Source organism: Agelaius tricolor, unplaced genomic scaffold, assembly GCF_023055355.1.
Source record: "Agelaius tricolor isolate 1412-34295 unplaced genomic scaffold, bAgeTri1.0.p SCAF_1, whole genome shotgun sequence".
NCBI lineage: Eukaryota > Metazoa > Chordata > Aves > Passeriformes > Icteridae > Agelaius > Agelaius tricolor.
Window position 1 is genome coordinate 53604100 of NW_027269261.1, and position 19128 is coordinate 53623227.

General features: G+C 39.8%; 3 protein-coding genes across 6 annotated transcripts in view; 1 reads left to right on the forward strand and 2 right to left on the reverse strand.

The window, feature by feature from the left end:
- SYTL3 (synaptotagmin like 3) overlaps positions 1-4716 on the reverse strand; it is a 33423-nt gene extending 28707 nt beyond the window's left edge. The window contains exons 1-3 of one of the 3 annotated variants that reach the window (XM_071434531.1): positions 4678-4716; positions 2636-2681; positions 830-1368 (exon numbers count right to left, since the gene is read on the reverse strand). In XM_071434531.1, the coding sequence (XP_071290632.1) occupies positions 830-939 (110 nt within the window). In that variant the 5' untranslated portion in view covers positions 940-1368; positions 2636-2681; positions 4678-4716. Of the gene's footprint in view, positions 1-238; positions 436-829; positions 1369-2635; positions 2682-4677 lie in introns of those variants that run through there. The other 2 variants (XM_071434522.1, XM_071434535.1) reach the window with 2 other exon arrangements.
- A 2511-nt stretch (positions 4717-7227) lies between these two features.
- On the forward strand, positions 7228-12358 carry DYNLT1 (dynein light chain Tctex-type 1). The gene is made up of 5 exons (XM_071434601.1): positions 7228-7362; positions 10059-10100; positions 11249-11372; positions 11577-11654; positions 11951-12358. Exons 1-5 carry the CDS (start codon positions 7336-7338, stop codon positions 12019-12021), a joined length of 342 nt encoding a protein of 113 aa, XP_071290702.1. The 5' UTR covers positions 7228-7335; the 3' UTR covers positions 12022-12358.
- Positions 12359-15246: 2888 nt separating this feature from the next.
- The window catches only part of TMEM181 (transmembrane protein 181), a 33823-nt gene continuing 29941 nt past the window's right edge, over positions 15247-19128 (reverse strand). For both annotated transcript variants that reach the window (XM_071434572.1, XM_071434587.1), the window contains exon 17: positions 15247-19125. In XM_071434572.1, coding sequence (XP_071290673.1) covers positions 19047-19125 — 79 coding nt within the window. In that variant the 3' untranslated portion in view covers positions 15247-19046. The remainder of the gene's footprint in view (positions 19126-19128) is intronic.

A 19128-nucleotide genomic window follows, 5' to 3' on the forward strand; every position in this document is an offset into this window, starting at 1 on the left:
TTTTAATATTGTTTTACGTTTAATATGTCCCATTATCCTTATATAAATGTTTGGCGTAGGCAAAATTTAAATTTCCACATTTAAGGGACTAAAAATTTATATCTTACCCACACCAATACCTAGTTTTACAGGGGGATGTAATATCACAAAGCAGGATACAAGGTACTGGGGAAAAAATCCTGGTCCTAGCCAAGACATAAAGCAAATAAAGTGCTGGAGAATTATCCTTTGTCCTCACCTGCTGAGATACTGGCAGAGTGTGAAATTAGTAAATAAAATCCTTTCCTAACCAATGACACCTTTTGACACAAGTAACATCCTCCAAGGCACAGTGGTGTGCTCGCTGCCTGTTGTGTTTGAGGAGGAGCAGTGATGGATTCAGCACAATGAGCAGGTATCCAATGATTCTAAACTCCAGTCTTGGCACAATGTAAGCTAAACAAGTCAAAGATTTGAACATGTTACCAAATGTTCCATGTTACCAAGACTACACGTATGCCTACGTAGGAACATGATGAGAACGCCATAAAGCCTTCACAGAAAAAAATGCAGCCAGAAACTGAACTTTCTATGAAAGCTGGAAGTAAAATTCACCAAGTACATTATTCAGTGAACAGGTTTTGCTGATCTTTAATGTAGAGTCAATAGAATGACAAAAACAAGAGGCTCTGGATAACCTTAGATTTTCCAGAGAATACAATGGATTAGCTAACAAGAAGTTATAAGAGGAGTGCATTTAGGACAACAAGTGGAAGAAGAGTAGTTTAGAAGGAAAAAACCAAACCAAAACAAAAACCAACAGAAAACAGGAATAGGAGAACAGCATTACCTTATTCTTTCCTCCTCCGTTTTTCTCACCATCTGGTCACGGTATAGGACTTCCAGAACAGCCTCTCGTTCTAATTCCTTAAGGAAGTTCAGATTAAATTCACAGGCCATTTTTGCCAAATTTCACTCTTTCACTTGTTTTGTAAACTCCTGTTTTATGTGCTCCACTACATCCAGAGTGCTGGTCTGGGTGTTTCCTAAATGCTTGTACTCCTACTTGATGAGTTTCACTGTGTCATACCCTTGAAAAGAAAAATAACTTTGTCTGTCTTCACACAGATGATCATTTAAGTGTCTCTGCTACACAGGAAATATGAACAGTTATCAAGGTCACAGCAGTCCTGACTTTTTCACATGTCCTTTAACTTCCTTTTCTCCACTGAAAGCGATTCCAAAAGAGATGAGAGCTTGCAGCAATGTTCTAGATAGGGCTTGAACTGGCACCAGATGGAGGGACAATTTGTGTAGAGATGGTGTAAAGGAGTGGCAGAAATAGTTTGAGTTTCTTTATTTGGTCTTGTAGATTTGGGATTTCTGGGCCTAAGGGAAAAAAAACCCCAGCAAACATTATCCCTTCTCACCTCTTCAAGACATTTCAAATAATGTGAAGGACACATTTTATTATACTCAAATCTTTCATGCAGTAATTCAGACACAGGAGAGGTTTTAAAACAGTCCTGTTCTTCAGAGAGGCTCACCATATTGTCCATAGCACCCAGGCACATACCTTCACTTTTTTTTTTTTTTACAGTCAACATAGAACAACCAATAAAAAAAGTTTAAGTTAGTTTTGAATACAGGCCTACAGGTCCCATGACGGTCATACTGCCTGGGACAAAATTTTTGAGAAAAAAAATGTCCCTTTGTAATCTCATTTTGTTGAAAAGACATCATAAGACTAAGAGTAAAAAAGAAAAGACCTCTAAGTCACTTCCATCAATTACCTGTGTCTGTTAAGTCTAGAGAAACAGTTGGATACCAAATAATGCTATTATCTTTGCTAATAAACAGAGACACAAAAAAGTTAAGATATATACTACTTCCAGCTCAGTGCACTAATGATTTTGGTCCCAAAGTGATAAAGTTAAAGTACAAATATATGCAAGTATAAAGTTGAAACAGAATCACAACTGTAGTTTACATATACTCTGTGACCTTCACTTTTGCAAAACTCCACTAAAATATAAAGTAATTTTAATATACTTTGCAGCAGAGTCAAGAAAGAACACGATTATTCAACCTAAACCAGCTTACATATGGTATTAATTTTAGATATTACTGTCTAAGATTTAGTGCATATTACTAGAAATGTAAAGCAAGTCCACTTATGGTACACCAATATTAAAGGTGTGCATATTAAAACTGGTTTAAGTGTTTCAGACTTAATCTGAAGTAGATACAAAAGGTCAGGCTCTAGGCAGGTGTAGACACTGGGACAGAAGGGCAAAGCTTTCCCAAAGCAGTTACTGATGCTTCACTGATGGACCTCAGCTGAGAATCTGACCAACCATCTGCATTGCTGGATCATTATTTTCAAATACTAAGTCTTAAATTTAAAACAAACAGCTAAAACACCAAAAGAACCCATTAAAACTTCAGCTATATAGTGAGAACACTCACTAGCTATATAGTGAGAACTTTTTTCAGTGCAGGGAATTACTTTACAAGCAGCTTGACCTAATTAAGTTACTTAATTTTCCACCAGAAAAAGCAGAGGGTGATAACATGTATGCATAAACAGGTTGCATTCCATTTGTCTATGGGGATTTTTTCATGAAACCCTTCAACAGACTCCAAAAGGACAAACCATTTCACAGAAGCTTGTGTTCAAGAAAAAAAAACCCATTGGTTTCCTGTGGAAACAAAAGAGACAGAGATAGGTAAAGTCATGCTTTATTTCCTTACCAACTGCAATTTCACAGGAAATTACTCATTTGAAACATAAAAAGCCCGAGCAATTTTTTTTTTTTAACACAATATATGTCATTTTCAAAGGCCCCTGCATCCTTCACTTGCTTTCATCTTTTACCTTATGAATACCTCCTGGGATTGATGAGCATGTTTAAAACATCAACTCAGTTTAAGTCAACATAATCTAAAGAGGAGTCAGTACAAACTCTGGTGTCTCTGCCCTACACAGGGCACCAAAACATCCATTCTAGGGTAAGCTACATTTGCCATAAACTTGTAAGATTTCGGGCGTATCCAGAACACCACCAAAAAATCCCAGTAAAGCAGCAATTGACTGCATGACAGACAATACTAAGTGGATTCAATAAAACTCTGCTCTGGTGATCTTGTAGAAAATACATTAATATCTTATAGAGCTATTAAGAACGTGCCACAGTAAAACAGTTACAAAGAGCAACACCTTCAGTTAAGCAAGCACAGAAAGAGTTGCTATCTGATGTCTCCTTGAAATTATTTTTAAAAATCTAGCTGAATGATGAGGTAGCTTTAAGAAAAAATAAAGTATTATAAAAGTATTAAAAGTATTACAACCCCAAAAATGAGAGGTAATCCTTGTCTCCACAACAAACTTGAACTTGTAATTATTTCACAGATGTGTTCAAATTGGACTGAAAAGTTCTCTACCATTGTGAAAGAAGAACTTTTCTCTTACACCAAAGCTGTCTGCACTAGAGCAGTTTTTTGGCAGTAATAAAGTGTTTTCAGTAATGACCCTCTTTGACAGGAAAAACCTCATAAACCTTCAGGGATACCCTCCTTTCATGTTCACCCATTGAATCCAGCTAGCTACCTGCTTTACAGTCAGTTAACCTCAAAGCTGAGCATCTTCTACATAAAACCAAAAGTAGCAGCAACCTCTTAAGTGAATACCACAACACTTCTTCCTTTTCAGCACAATGTTCACAAAAAGATTCTGTTCAAGCACTTCTTAAATTATATATTTATCATTATTTATTATTACATTTTGTATTTAAATTAATGCAGGGTCAGGCACCTTGCAGATGGATCAGTAACTTCTTGAAAATATCATAAGAAATCCCAAAGCCATTGTAAGGGATAAGGGATGACAAATGTGGCTACACTTTTCGAGAGAAATTCATGCATGCACAGAGTACAACCTCAATAAAACATGTTTTTTTCCCATCAGGATAAAATAGCATGTAGTTCTGTTACTGAAGATCAAGGAAAAAGCATACCTTACACTAGATTAAGTTCCTAAAAATAGCTTCTTTCCTAAGCTTTTAAACTGAAAAATGACTGGCTTAGCAAGATTTTTCTCAAAGCAATTTTACAAGTAACATATTTCTTGATCTCCTTTCAGATCCTTAAGCTTCAACAAAACAATGGCAATTAAATAATTATAAATTAACATATCTTCTAAAGTCACAGTCTTCGTGTAGTTGAGATAATTGGATTACTTTATCCATTAACCCAGAAGATGACTGTGACACATCAGTAGTGAGGAACAGATTAAGTTTAGAGTAAAACTAGTCTCAAAAGCAACTGCAATTTGTGGCTATTTTCTATTCTGCTGAGACCAATCACATAAATTCATTCTTAGTTAAAAAAATTACAAGTGTTATTTTGTACTACCTGTCTGCAACAGTTTAGCTTTTACATTCCTACACATGCACATGAAAATTATTAAGTTCTTTGATAATGCTTTACCAAAATTAAGTTTATGATATTAATAACATCCCACCCCAGAATTCAGAGTAAAAATAAAACCAAATAAATAAACCCAACACAAACAATTAAGTTGCAGGTGTGGTTTTTCCATTAAACCTTTTCCAATTTGAAAAAATAAAACATGCCAGTAAATAAAAATGCATCTCCCTGTGCTATGTCATGCAGAACAGAGTAAAATGATGTCCTTACCTCTTCAGCAGCCATCAAAGAGAGACACCAGGAAGTAAACTGCTTATAAAAGATGAGAGGCAGTATTACTACTTAATTATCTCTCCTTAAAGAAAACTGGGGGCTGTTCTCCACCCCCTTTCCTTCCTTTGGGCACCAAAACCACAGAGGAGCACCCCAAAACAGCTGAAAGTAAATGTGCTCAACAAAGAGCTCCAGGGTTACAACAGGTTTTGCCAGATCTCTGGTTTTGTTACCAGCAACAAGCAAAGATATTTGTTTTTCTAACATTAAAATGAGACTCAGCTCAAGAGACTACCAGAGCTAACTGATACACCAAAATATGCTCAGTGTTCAAGCCACACACAGGAAGAGAAGCGGCTTTGAGTTGTACATATTTCTTTATCTGACACCATAAATGTGAAAATGCTTCTAACGTCAGTGTCTCCAGGACTTGCACAGAAAGCTTGGTTTGTATCATAAACAGTTCTTTCCTGAAAACAAAACAGTTTTCTACTTAGGTCTATAAGATAAAGCAATTAGCATAGATAAAAATTCAAGAGAATTCAGTTTTTATGCATCTGCAAGAAGAAGAAAATTATTATACCTCACAACTACAAATCTGATCTCAGGTAACAATTGAAAGTTAAAACATTATTCAGATTAGACAGCTTAAGTCAAGTCAAGAAAAAAAAAAGAGGTTATTCTTACAGCTCATGCTCCTTTCTTGTTGCTCTACAAAACTGTGTATATGACACAGAAGCCCTTCTTAACTGTTTCAGGTGTTTTAAGAGTTGTGATTTCTAGTTAAAATGAAACAAAGCACAGCAATTCTAGTCACAAGGCAAAGTTTAAGAGCCTGCACATTTAACCTCATCAAGCTAAATAGGTTCAAACATTTCCATCTGTGTATGTCAAGTTTAATTGAGTCTTCAACTGCATCATGGAAGAGAAAGCAGCTGTTAGTGGGGGCATAGAGCTATGCATGTATGCACCGTATTTGGATAATTTGGGCCTTAATTTTAGGCAAAACTTGAACTGAATGAGATGCCAAAAGTAACCTGAGGATTCTAACTACCCACAGTGACAGATTAATTGTATCCCAAATCCAGGCTGTGGAACATTAGCCCTACTACTAGCTTCCCCCTAATATTTCATCAAGGCCTTAATTGCCATATATTTAAGTCATAGTAATTTTCCCTCTCATCCCTGGACCTGGAAAACTGCTGCAGTATTTTATACACGCTAGGGATATAACCAAATATACAGCTGTTTATGCTTTGGTTCAAACAAGCACCACCTGTTCACTCTTCCCATAGTCCTCACCTTTTTGTCTCTGTTTTTTGGAAGCAGCAAGCACAAGACTTGGAATGGGGCTGAGGATGTGTTCAGCACCCAGCCGCAGTCTCTCCGGATCCCTCTGGAGCGAGCGGAGCTCGTGCTGCCTGCAGGGGGACCACAGAGCCCCAAAGTCAGGTGGCTGGTCAGGGTCTCCTTTTTCAGGAAAAACAGGAGGCAGAGCCTGACAAAGGACTGGAGACAGGACCAAAACGGCTCAGGAGCTGTAACTCCCTCAACATCCTTGAAATACAATGCCTAAAACTGGACACAGTATTCCTTGTGCAGCCTTACTGCAGAGACGGCAATAGGAATACTGCTTCCAGGCTCTATGTCCTCTTTTTAATTTTTTTTCCCCCATATTTTTTAAAACAGCACCATGTGAGAAACTGAGATGAATTGTACTTAAATGCCTCCCTACTCCACACGTCTATGGAACAGCTACTGAGCGAGCTCGTTCTGTACTTGTAGAGCTGGTTATTCCCGCCTCCATACAGCTCTTTGCAGTTGTCCTGAGTAAGTTATTTCTTCCTCCATCCAGACTCTTTCTGCAGTTCATCCAGGCCCCTCTGAGCCTGACCAGCATCTCCCGCTGCCCGGAGCAGCTCTCAGGGGCTGGGAGCATCACTGATTTGGACAACCTATAAACACCGCACACAAATAACATCCAGGAACCGTGACAAGGGTGCCCTTTAATTCATTCTCCTGGTTCTTGCTGTGTCTGCTAAAAATCATGTGATCTGCTTAGAACTCTAAGAATTCAGATATTCTTCTGTGGTGGGCTGACCCTGTCTGGATGTCGGATGCCCACCAAGGCCACCCTGTCACTTTGCACGGGCTGGGCGGGGAAATGGAATATAATGGAATATAATGAAAATACAGCGGGAGTTTTTCTACTTTTTATTTTTTTCAGTTTGTGACCTAGGCCGCCTTTTTAAAGCCGTTTCCAGAAACAAAAAGCAGATCCTCCTTCCCTCTTTGGGGAACAGATCAGGAACACTCAGGGAAGGACTTCCCAGGAAAGGACCTCTTGGATGGCTGAACACGAATACCAAGCTATCGATACGAAAAGCACAGCCGTGACAAGCGGCCCCCTGCCTCTCTCAGCCACAGGCTTTCGCACGTGTGACAGCACCACAGCCGCCCCGCCGAGCGCCATCTCCCGCCTGACTCCCGGCCGCTGTCGCTGTGGCAACGGCGCCATCTTGGCGGGCGCCGGGCCGAGCCCAGCGGCGGCGGGCGCTGGCGCGCAGGCGCAGTGCGGGCGGCGGCCGGCGAGGGGCGCAGCGGCGCGGGGGCGGTGCCGGGGTCGGTGGCGGCGTGAGGGGTTCTGCCGGGAAGATGGACGAGTTCCAGGCGGCAGAGGAGGTAACGGGATGGGGAACAGGCGGAGCGCAGCTTCCCCCCTGGCGTCTCCTTTCAGGGCCAGCAGAGGGTCTCAGGTGGTGCCCATCCGCCCTGGATCCCACCCCTCGGCGTCCCCCGCCGCCATCCCTGTCGCCCTCCCCCAGGGTGGAGCCGCGTGTCCCGGCACCGGCGGCGGACGGGCCCGGCCTTTGTTCTGCCGCCCCCGGGAGCCGGCCCCTGTCCGGGTGTTCACTGGGCTCTCCTCCACTCTGGCTTCTACCCCTGCTGCTGCAGGTCCCTCGGGAAAAGGCGTGAGGGGTGTGGTGGCCTCGGGCTGGCCCCGCAGGAGCAGCCGAGTGCCCTGGTGGGAGGGCGGCCGGTGCTGTTTGGGCCGGGGCAGAACTCGAGCAGGCTGTTTCTGTGCGGAAAGAGAAGTCTAAGACTCTCGTCTGCGTCCTACAGGCGCACTGGTGGGGTTCACACCCCATTCACAAGATACGGAGCGGGATAAATCAAGGGTCTCAATCTATTATCGTGTCAAATGACCCCCTGATGTCCCCCCGCTAAGGAGGAGGAAGCAGCCAGTGCTGCTGCAGAGGGACAGTGTCACTGAGCTGCTGCACTATTAAACAGCCGCGATGTGACACAATAGCGAAGCAGCGAGAGGGGCGAAGGTGTGTCAGGCTTGTCCTGTTCTAAAAGCTTCGTCCTTATGGAAGGGCCTGGCCTGTGTTACAGTCACAGACTGTTTGGGTTTTTTAAAAATATATAATTAACATACTTGAACATAATTCTTACAGCTGTTTACAAAAAGGTCTTTAGAATTATTAAAGGCTATAGTACTGCTCTGCAGTTTGCATGTGTTGCTTGGGAGCACCCTTTTTAAAGCAGGTGTTGAAAACATTGCTTGCTTTGTGCCAGAGAGGTAGGGCAGGGAAACCGCAAAGTAACCGATTCTATCCTCCTTTATTTTTTAATACAAAAAAGTTTTTATGTAATCTTATTAAAAGATGACATAAGGAAATATTTTCTTATTAAAAGATGACATAATGATAAAACAGGTAGTGTTGTGTTATTTCATAGTACAGTTATAGCACATATATCCCAAATCTGGATATCAGAAATTTATGTTCATTTTTGTCATTCCAAGAAAGGAAGATGGTTGAAAAGTAACATCAGCCCTAGATCTGAATTCTCAGATCTCTCTATTTTTTCAGTACAAATTAGATTTCAAAATACCTTTGAAAACTTGGGTTGGATTTAAGTCATTTTACTTCGGTGTGAACCATGTTTGTACTCACTCAGGCATTTCTGAGCAGATTTTGTGAAGAAGAAAACTGTATGTGGTTTATCATCTTGCTTGACAGCAGTCTTCATGTCTGCCAGCATAGCATGTCTGCCATGCATATTCTTAAGCTTTGTGGGAGAGAGTGCTTTTTGATAATTGTAGCTCTTACTTGGTTAAATACACTGGTGCACCTTAAAATGTAAGCACCTGTAAAATGCAGTATACCATGAAAATAAATGAGGTGTGTTAAAATTAAATGCAAGTCAAGACGCTGAAAATAAAAAGCAATTTGCCACAGCACATAAAAGCTTTTAAAAATGTTGAATTGTACTTCAAGATAGGCACAGAAAAGGAACTGCCCAGCTTGTCTCCCAGGATGTGCTGTTCCTTCTCTCATGGAGAATTACCAACTTCTCTCATCTTTCTGAATGTCACATGTCATTGAAGCTGGCTAGACTGGTGTAACTGCATCCTGCCTGCACACCTCAATGACACTGTTGTTTATTTCTGTCAGCTGGGGAAGCTGACTGACCTCCCAGTGAAAATCCAGTCAACAGTTGACACCTCGTTCATCTTTACATTCTTACTGGGTCTTTTGAAATCAATCAGTTTGTCCTTAGTGCTCTTCTTTTGTGCTGGTTTGTGAGGTGAGGCTGTGAGACACCAGCAGTGACAGGGTGGGCTGTGAGCATGGGGTCCCCCCAGTCACTGCTCCCTGGCCCTGTGAGTGGCTGCTTGTTCTACCCCCTGACGTGGGAGGCCACAGGAGCAGAGGGAATAAAACAAGAAAACATAAACCACTAACCATACCTGTAAATGGGTGGTAGTTTGAAGATCAGTAAAATGCTGGGGCCTTCACTGTCTGATTCCACGTGCTTAATCTCTGCTCCCTGAAGGCTGAAGGTGCAGTGAGCTACATTTCCCCTTTGGTTTCCAAGGGGCAGCTTTCCTATCCTAGGCTGAGACTGTCAGGACAGTTTTCCTTCAGCTCTGAACTGATATTTGTCTACATCAGTGCCCTGGAGATATCAGTTCCATTTAACTGGCAGCTGAGGTTACCTCTGTGAGCCCACTGTGATGTGAGGACATTAGTGCTTGTTGGGAAAGGGGAATAGATGTGAACACAGGTGCCATACTTGTTATTTTCAAATGCTTCCAAGTTAAAATTTGAAAGCTTTCTTTACTCAAAAGGCCAGACAATATTAGTTCATCTCTTAATTTTCATTACTTTTCTAAGAAGGTGAACTTGACTGGGCTGAAAGAGCTAGAGTACATATATATGCAAATAAAGGCAGACTTGGTATCTTTTGACTTGCCAGAAGTCTGACAAGGATAAATTAAATTTCTAGTGCATGTTCTTAACAGAGCTCAAACATCATAAACAGAAGAATGTGTCCCCTCATTATTTAAAATTCTTTTGATTTTGTAGGCTTCCTTTCTTGTTGATGAAGTCAGCAGCATCATTAAAGAGGTAATTTAAACTTTTTTGGTGTGGAAATTTGATATGTTGTATGATGTGTACTAAAAGGCATTTAGTAAAATGTGATAACTGATATGTAATAGATTCCTAGATAGGTTGCTGTCCAAGTACAGGTAACTGTAGATTTAACCAGTGTATGGACTACAGTGGAAATTGTACCAAGCTTTAGCTGTGATATATATTGCAAGACCAAGTAATTTCATACACTCCTCTCTGGTTGCAGTGCATCCCTATTAGAATTTCTCGGGGGATGTTTTATGTTAAACACTGTAGAAACAGATTTTTTGTTTTAGTAAAATACGGGAGTTTTTGTAGACTGTCTGCATATGCGTGTTACTGTGTTCTTTTAAGATGCTTTTCTCCAAAGTCAATTCTTGTTTGTTTGGAATGATTGAACATTCTTGTTGCTAAGAAACATGAATTTTCTGTCTAGAAAATTTCTAGCAGGATTTGAAATTCCTCTTGGAGACTAGTGCAGTCTTTTTGTTGTTGCGAAATAACTATTTTGGTCAAACTCTGTAAATTGAATACACGTGCTTTAGTACATACTCCTGTCTCTTCTGAATTCAGTTTTATGGTTATTTTTAAAATAATTTCTGTGATGAAAAAATGTGCCAATGAAAAACATGTAGGTATAGTGTACTTTTATGTATAGCTTAAAAGGGAAACTATCCTCATAAGTAAAATGGATTATTTGGCTGGAGGCTTATGCTGTGTTAGTAATCAGCAACTACATGGGTCTTCTGTTTTAGTCTGGGGGTTTGTTTCCCAAAAATGATTCTGCTCTAAAACTGGAATTTAATTTCCATAGAAGAATATGTGTGAATAAACTGTGCCTTTTTTAATTCTCTTCAGGACTGTTTAAATGTAGGGCTCTTTTCATAACTATGGCTGTGGGACTTTACAAATAATCTTAAATATCACAAAATGAACAGAGGGTGAGATCTATGATGATTTCTCCTATGCCTGGCTCAGACTCTGACCTGCATGTTTATAATAATTGAAAACAATTCCAACAGCCAGTGTGGACCAGCAGTATTTGGGATTTTTCTGTGGGTATGGGGTCCATGTTGGGAAGGAATAATGTGCACCTTGCAGTTGACAGCGGTGCAGCTCCTTCACCTGCTTGTCCCCTGCAGGCCATAGAGGGTGCTATCGGTGGCAACGCCTACCAGCACAGCAAAGTGAACCAGTGGACAACGAGCGTGGTGGAACAAACCCTCAGCCAGCTCACAAAGCTGGGGAAGCCCTTCAAGTACATCGGTGAGCTCAGCTTCCCCTTTTCTCTGAAAGCTGGCACAGTCACGTGCACCAGTAGGCAGGGGGTGGGGGAAGATCTTAGGAAGAGCCTCGTCTGTAAACTGCTCACAAGCATGCATGTTTGCTTGTGTATGTGTGTGCTAAGCTGAGCAAAAATGTAATTAATGTGTGTGAGAAATTAATCAAAGCTTCTCTACTGACTAACAGTGACCTGTGTGATTATGCAAAAGAATGGTGCTGGGCTACATACAGCAAGCTCTTGCTTCTGGGACAACTCCAGTGATGGTAAGGAAAACAACTCTTGGATTTTCCAACTAGCAGCTTAATGCCAGTCTCTTTAAGACAAAGCAGCATACTTCCCCCCCACCCCAAGTCTGTAGTTTTGGAGTAATAGCATACTGTTAGGTATTTTTTCCATTTGGCTGTGGTGCTAACTGGGCTGTAGATGAAATGCTTGGCTGCTGTGAAAGCTTTGTTACTAAGATTCTTAAAGGAAACAAGTATAAAAATGCATATAGGGGCATGCATGTAATCACTTTAACTTCCTTCTGTTTCTGAAACCCTTATTTTTGTATTTGCAGGAACCTGCACTGTGAGATGGGAGAACAAGACCATGTACTGTATTGTCAGTGCCTTCGGACTTGCATTATAATTGCCTTGTTCATTCTTCTCTTTTCTATTCCAGCACTTGATTCCATCTCCACTCAAACTGTGAATACCTGAACTTGTTTTTAATGCATTTTTAGTAACTTTTCTTCAAAGGTAGAAATTTGAAAACATGCTGTTACCTGTTTTATGTTTGTACCTAGTACCATACCAGTGTTTTCTATACTTTTTTATCACTTAAAAACTTCTCTTCAAGGTGCTAATACTGAAATCTGCTGCAGTATAAACACTTTCTCTAGATTCTTTTCTTAGACCAATATAAATGAGACACTGACTTTCACACTTTGTATTTTTGGTTAGCATTAAATTATTGAAATTCATAACCATTGGTGTGATTAATTTAAACTTAAATCTTTTATCATTGGGGGGGGGAAGTTTCAGTTTTTTCAATTCTCTTCAAGATAGTCAAGGTAAATACCACAGTGCAAAGCACTTTCATAATTTTGCCAAAGTTACTACAAAGTTGCAAGAAAATTAGATTATGTTTATCAAAAAATAATTTGGCTTTTTTGGGACCTGTTTAATCTTTTTGTATGGTATTTAGAGCATGGAACAATAACTACCTTCATTGAACAAAGGTAAGAAATTTTTCACATTCTGGAATGCTCAGCAAGCTATATCTGGGTAATCATTCACTTCTGCAGTCAGTTACATGAGTTAAGTAGGTCTTGAACTGACTTGCTACAGGCCATGTTAATTTTGCTGATAGTGAGAGTGATGAGTTCTGGTAGCTGATGAAATGTGATCCTTTCTGAAAGGGGAAAAAGCTGCCTTGAGGCGATTTGACTAAATAACACTGAGTAAGTCTCCTGCCTTCTGGAGTAAAGTTGCAGAAGAATAACAAGTAAATACGTGTTCAGCATAGGCTTGGGCAATGTTTTGTCAGCTAATTAAAGAAATAGGAGCGTACTATGAACGTCAGAAAACCTGTACCAACAGCTGTGCTGCTTCTGCAAGCAGTAGCTCACTGCTAATGAAGCTGAAAGAGTTACAGAGCCATGTGGGAAGAGCATCCCTGGGCTGGAGTCAGTTTGAGCAATCTGTGATTTGCTTCTTTGTAGGAAGCCCTGTCTAATGTGTTCAGAATCTGGCTCTCAGCTAGAGCTGTTTAAGAGAGAGATGATTGCTAATACAACAGTGATTCCACAATCTGGAGAGATTTCCTACTAAAAATTCAAGTGGCAGGAGCATTTGTTTGCCATAGTGTTATGTGCTCTGTGCTAACTCTGCTCAGTGTAGTCAGACTGTGGAAAGCCCTGTGCTAGGCAAGGTTTTGACCCTCTTCTTCCCAATCCATATCTGCTGTCAGAAGAGCAAAACAGGTGTATGTATCAGCAGCTTTGGGCTTGGTGCATTTGAGACTTCTAATAGAGCTGTAAGGCTTCCATATTTCTGCTGACATTCCATATTTCTGCTGACAGCTCTGTAAATGCATCTCCTTCATGACAAGCCACTTCATTCTTTTCACATATGTCCTAGTGAGTGCTACAGGCTATACACACCTGTGTTTGTATATACCTTAGCCTGAGGAGCACATCCCTTACGTTGCTGTAAGAGAGCTTTAGTACAGATCCAGGCTTCAGTCAGAAATGATACAACACCTGTAAAAAGAAAATATTAAAAGCAGATTGAATAACATGCCTAAAACAGTCATCAAGGTCAGAGAGAAACTTGTCATGAAAAGAATAAATCTTGCTCTCTTGAGTTGCTAAGGAAGGTTTTAATCTGGATGCTTAGATACTTTTTCTCCTTTCCATCATGCCAGAATGATGCTGGCAGTGTAGTACCTACTGAACTATTTCTTTACTCTTAAAATAAACAGTTTTGTGCACTTTGAGTATTTGCTTCTTGGTCAAGCCATCCAGATATTCCATGTTCTTTGTTCATGTTAAGAATAGCAAATCCCTTGATCTTTTGGTGTTTTTTGGTTCATACATATGCTGACCTGCACAAAAACCCCAACAAATGTTTGAGATGCTTGTCAGTGTAAAGGCTGCATGGGAGGAGAAACCCCTGTTGCATTAAAACAGGAGTTGCATTACAGAAAGGCAGATACAGTTTTATAGATGGTTTAAAATGTGAGCTATAACCAGTACTTCCAGTATAAGTTCTAGGACTACAGAAAGGGGTTTAGAGCTTGTGGATTTTTGGGTGTTGGTTTCCCCCTCCCATGATTCAAACAGTGCTCTTCTTTAAAATTGCATGTTTTGGTGTTCTACAGTAACTGATTTTTAAATTTTCATTTCGTTAGTTTTAAGCACTTTTCCAGCCAAAGTAAAGCACTTGGGTGATGAGCTGGCAGAGTCCTGGCTCTAGGTAATTAATTTGCCTTAAAAAAAATAAAACTGTGGATGGAGCAGTCAAGGTAATTATACAGTCAGTCTCTGCTGTCACTTGCTTATTGCCGTGGCTCTTCATATGATTACAGCTACAGAAATGGGGGGCATGGCAGCACCAGTCTGTAGGGGAGGAGGAGGAGGAAGAGGAAGGGGGAAGCCTTTTACTGTTGCTGCCACAGAGGAGTCTGACCTGTGTTAACTAAAACCTAAGGAAATGGCTCCAGGATTAACTGCTGCTGCTAAAAGACCACCACCGTATCTGATACTACAGCCAGGAGTAAGCTGCGTATCTATTTACACAGGGAAGTTTGTAGCCATTTTGTTCAGCACAGATTTCAATCTCACCTGGAGTTGGTATAAGAAATGGCATCACCCCAAACAGCATGTGATGTGCTGATCACTTTTGCAGTCTACCAGCTATGAGCAGACTTTTGAGAGGTAGAGTTGTAAGAAGTTGATGAACGACATCAGCATCTTCACTCTCTCTAAACCTGTTTTTTATTACTGCTATTAACATTCACCAGGAGAATTCTCACTGCCAGCATGGCCACAGCAGGCTTTGCAAAGCTACTGTGAAGCCATTTGAAAATGCTAGGTCCCTTACGTAACCTGGCTGGTGTATTTAAAAAACTTAGCAACCTGTCCTTCCACCTTCAAGCCTGGGCAAGGTAATAAACTCCCCCCCACCCCAAAACAATCCAAAACATCTGCGATGACACAGTTTAAGGATCCCAGCCTTAAGCAATTAACCAAGCTTAAATACGCATCTACATAAAAAATTATGTAAACTGAAAATATGAGTAAGTCATGAAAACAGTTTATGAGAAGGAAACTAAAATTCAGTACAAGGAAAATAAACCTAGGATACAATATAAAGATATAAAACTTTATTATGAACATATTTAACAATGATTATGCACATAAAGTCTTCCAAGAAACTTCCTTGAAGTAAAATATTGAGTTTTCCTTCATATTCCACATTAGCATGAAGTTTTACAACATAAATGCATAATTTGCTGTTATTAGCACAACTTACAGATACACAGAATATTTAACAGGTCCTCATGCACACTTTCTCAAAGCAGCATTTAATTACAGCTTCTCATTAAACAGAGCATTTATCTTACACATTTTTATACCATTTTGGTATACAATTTTTCCGTATTTTCATTTTACATATTTACAAACTCCTAAAAAATGTTTTACAGTAATGCAAAAGTTATTACTAGCATAAGCAAAAGGAAATGGGTGGGGAAATCAAGTGACTATGGATGAAATGTTGTCATTTGGCTCAGAGAAAGACTACAGATCGAAGTCTTTCCTAGCTGGAACTGTTCTCCCCAGTACTGGTACCACAAATCCAATGCACAAGCTGTTTCTCACTGGTGTTAAGCCTTAGGCTGCCTCTTGGCCAGTCCTAGGAAAGTTTCCACCAATTTCAACACCGACTGTGTTTGTACAGCAAATACTACAGAAAGTAGTTGGTATGACTGGCTTGCACTCAATTATTGATTTCTTAGAAGTCCCTTGTAATCACTGTGTACGTGGAAGTCTTGCAGTAATTAATGGATGATGTCTCCCTTAGAGCCAGGATCACTGTGTGCAGTGGGGCCTTCCTGTGTACATTTCTTGTTTTGTACAGCTGCAGTAGTGATGCAAATAACTACTTCAGCAGTAATAAAAGGAAAGCAAGGCTAGCTTCTTAAAAAGATTTCTTCTGTTTGACCCTTAGATTTCAATACTTTACTCAGAGGTGAATTTATGCCACCTACTCCCAAGCTGTTTACAACCCTTATTGGAATATTCTTCAAATACTGTCTGCTCTCCAATCATGGAAATAAGAGGAGTCTTGCTAGCAAAACCAGTTTCTCATCTGCTTCACTGCTTTTGGCATCTTACTGTATATTGAATTTGATGCAACAGTGATTCAACCAAGCTACCATAACACTGTAGCACTTCCAAAATAGAAAGCTATTTTGCATGGCAAACATTGCTTAAATATAATCTCTAAAAATGACCACAGAAATTATTTTCTCACTATTTTCATAGTGAGATACTTCAAGTACACATTTCCCATTCTAAGCTTTTCTATTTCCACTTTGAATGTAGTGATGTAGTGAAGTGAAACAAAACTACAAGAGAATTTGGTTGAAAACAGCTTAGAAAAAATAATCTCCAAGTTAGATTAAAATATGGTTTTAGTTAATGAAATCTCAAGGCATGACACTATTTGAGTTAACTGTAACAACCAGTTCAGACTTTGATAAGAAACAGTGGTGTACTTTGCACATTGGTCAAATTTTATCTTTTGTAAGACTTTCGGAGAGAATTAAACAATTTCAGAGGAAAAATATCTGAGTATATAATAATCATGTAAATATCAGGTTTTGAAAACCTGCTTCCTGTACCCACTGTTACTCCAACGGAACTTGAAAGGATTTGGCTTATGTAAACAATGCCAAGTCTAATTCTCTACATTCAAATAGGGAGAGTTATCTCAGAAATAGTAAAAATGAGAATGGACTCTACAGTTTTAGGATACAGAGCATCTCCCATACCCTTTCAAAATAGTCTAAAAAGAAGTGCTGAAGGTACATTTTACTTTCTGTAAAGAAAACCACCACTTACTTGAATTACTTCTTTAGTGTTTTCCTATATGTTCTTCTAAAGTAATACCAACTAAGAAAGTAAAGGGAAAAACCTGCCCTTCCTCCCCAGCAATATCCTTGCTTTAGCCATACAAGAGTGCTTTGGCTTCTAACAAAGAAATGATCCCTGGCAAAAAAAGGTTTTAATTTCAGGTACTCTCCAAAAATTTCACATCTCCATATAATTTTAGAAAGTTTTCCTTCTCTCTCCCAGACGCACACAAAATCTCATGACACATCTTTAGCAGAGCACTGTTTTAATCTGAACTATTCTATGACAACAAGGGCACAACCACATGAAGCTGGAGTTCCTTTGGTCCTCTCTGAGGGAGTTGCTGCCTTGTGCAGCCTCCCCTTCATGATCCTGAACAGCCACCAGAAGGTCACTGCAATGGGCACGGTCTAGAGCAGTTGTTGCATTAAAGCAGAACAAATCTCCTTTTTCCCCAGTGTGACTCAGCAAGTCTAGCAGGACTTCATTGCACTATTCTGCTTAAACTGCTTTAATGATGAGCACAATTCCCTAGTGCAACCCAGCACCATCATGTAGTAGATTAACAGTGCTTTTGGGAATCTTCTAAAGCAGCAGGGCAGAGAAATTATTCAAGAGTAAATCTCTGTTGTAAGTACATGAAAAAAGCAGATACTTTTAGAAACGTCAAGTATCTGAAAACAAAAGTAGTTACAAACAAACATCTTAAATAAAGAACTGAACAATGGTGTAGGAGAAAACCAACTTCTAAACAGAGAAGCAGCAGCATTATACAAGGAATACTTCATTCCCATATAACTTTGTTCCAGCACAGACTGGAATACAGATAATCACAACATGTGCTAGTAAAAGTTCCCATCATACAGGTGGCGATTGGTATGACAAAGAAGCTGAACTGTGCACAGAACATGCTCACAAGCTGACTCTCAGGCACGTTCAATACATGAGCAACCACAACTGTTCCTAGCATGTAGAGTAACTATCTAGAAATACAACTTAAAGGAAAATTGATGTAGGAAAAAAATCTCTAAAAATGAAATGTTTGGAAATTTGAAACTGTAATTCCTTAGAATACTTTCATACTCTTATTCTCTGCAAGTAACCATCTCCTTCAGCATACAGGAAGACCAGTAAAAACACAGTACTGGCTTCCTTCTGAGATTCGTTGTGGCTGAAATAATTCCATTTGAAAGAGCTGTTTTAAAAAACCAACACAGACACTTCTGCTGTGGCAGTAAAGCATGTCATGAAACACATAATTATACAAATAATTTTGCACCACTGAGATTATTTTGGCTCAGCTCACTACAACTTGCCTATTTGCCCATATCTTGCACTTATAAATCTGGTAAACTTACTGAAATGTATTTTAAAAATGGCCTTACGTCTATATCACTTATTTGAAGGAAGAATAGAAAGCTTGTGTCTTCTTGCACTGATTAAAAAAAAACCAAAACAAAAGACTTGATTCACTGCCTCCAGCTCAAAAGGCTAAGGTAGAAAATTGAAGGGGAAATGAGGCACTTCATACCATGGTGGACAGTATAACAAAACAGCTAATGCAAAATGCAACAGATTAATGGCAGTATGCTGTACATCATCCTAAAGAGAAAAAACAACAACAAAAACCCAACCAAAAAAAAAAACAACAAACCCCAAACAAAACAAAACACCCAAAAAAACCAAAACAAAACCCAAAATTGAGCAGCAAGGAAGCAATTTGAAACTCAGTATACAATCTGTGAGACTTTAAAACGGAAATAGATGAAGATTTTAGTTCACAGACATCTTGCTATTAGGCATTTTATAAGACATGTACAAATTTTGGTTTCTTCAGTTTTCACCACAACCATTTCCATCATTTGTTTTCTCAGTTTTATCCTTGTAAACAGAAACAGAAGCAGGATGTCCCTGGGAACTGGGGTTCAGATGACAGCAGACTGTAGGAACCCAAAGAAGTTGCCCACCTAGGAAAACTTCAGAAGTGGCTGTACTCCAGATGCACAAGTCTGTCTGCATTGAAACCAGTCAATCAATCACTGTCAGACTCTTCTTTATACTTGGCTCTAATAGCTTGGCCGTTCTGAAGAGGCATCTCTTCATAGTCACTCCTG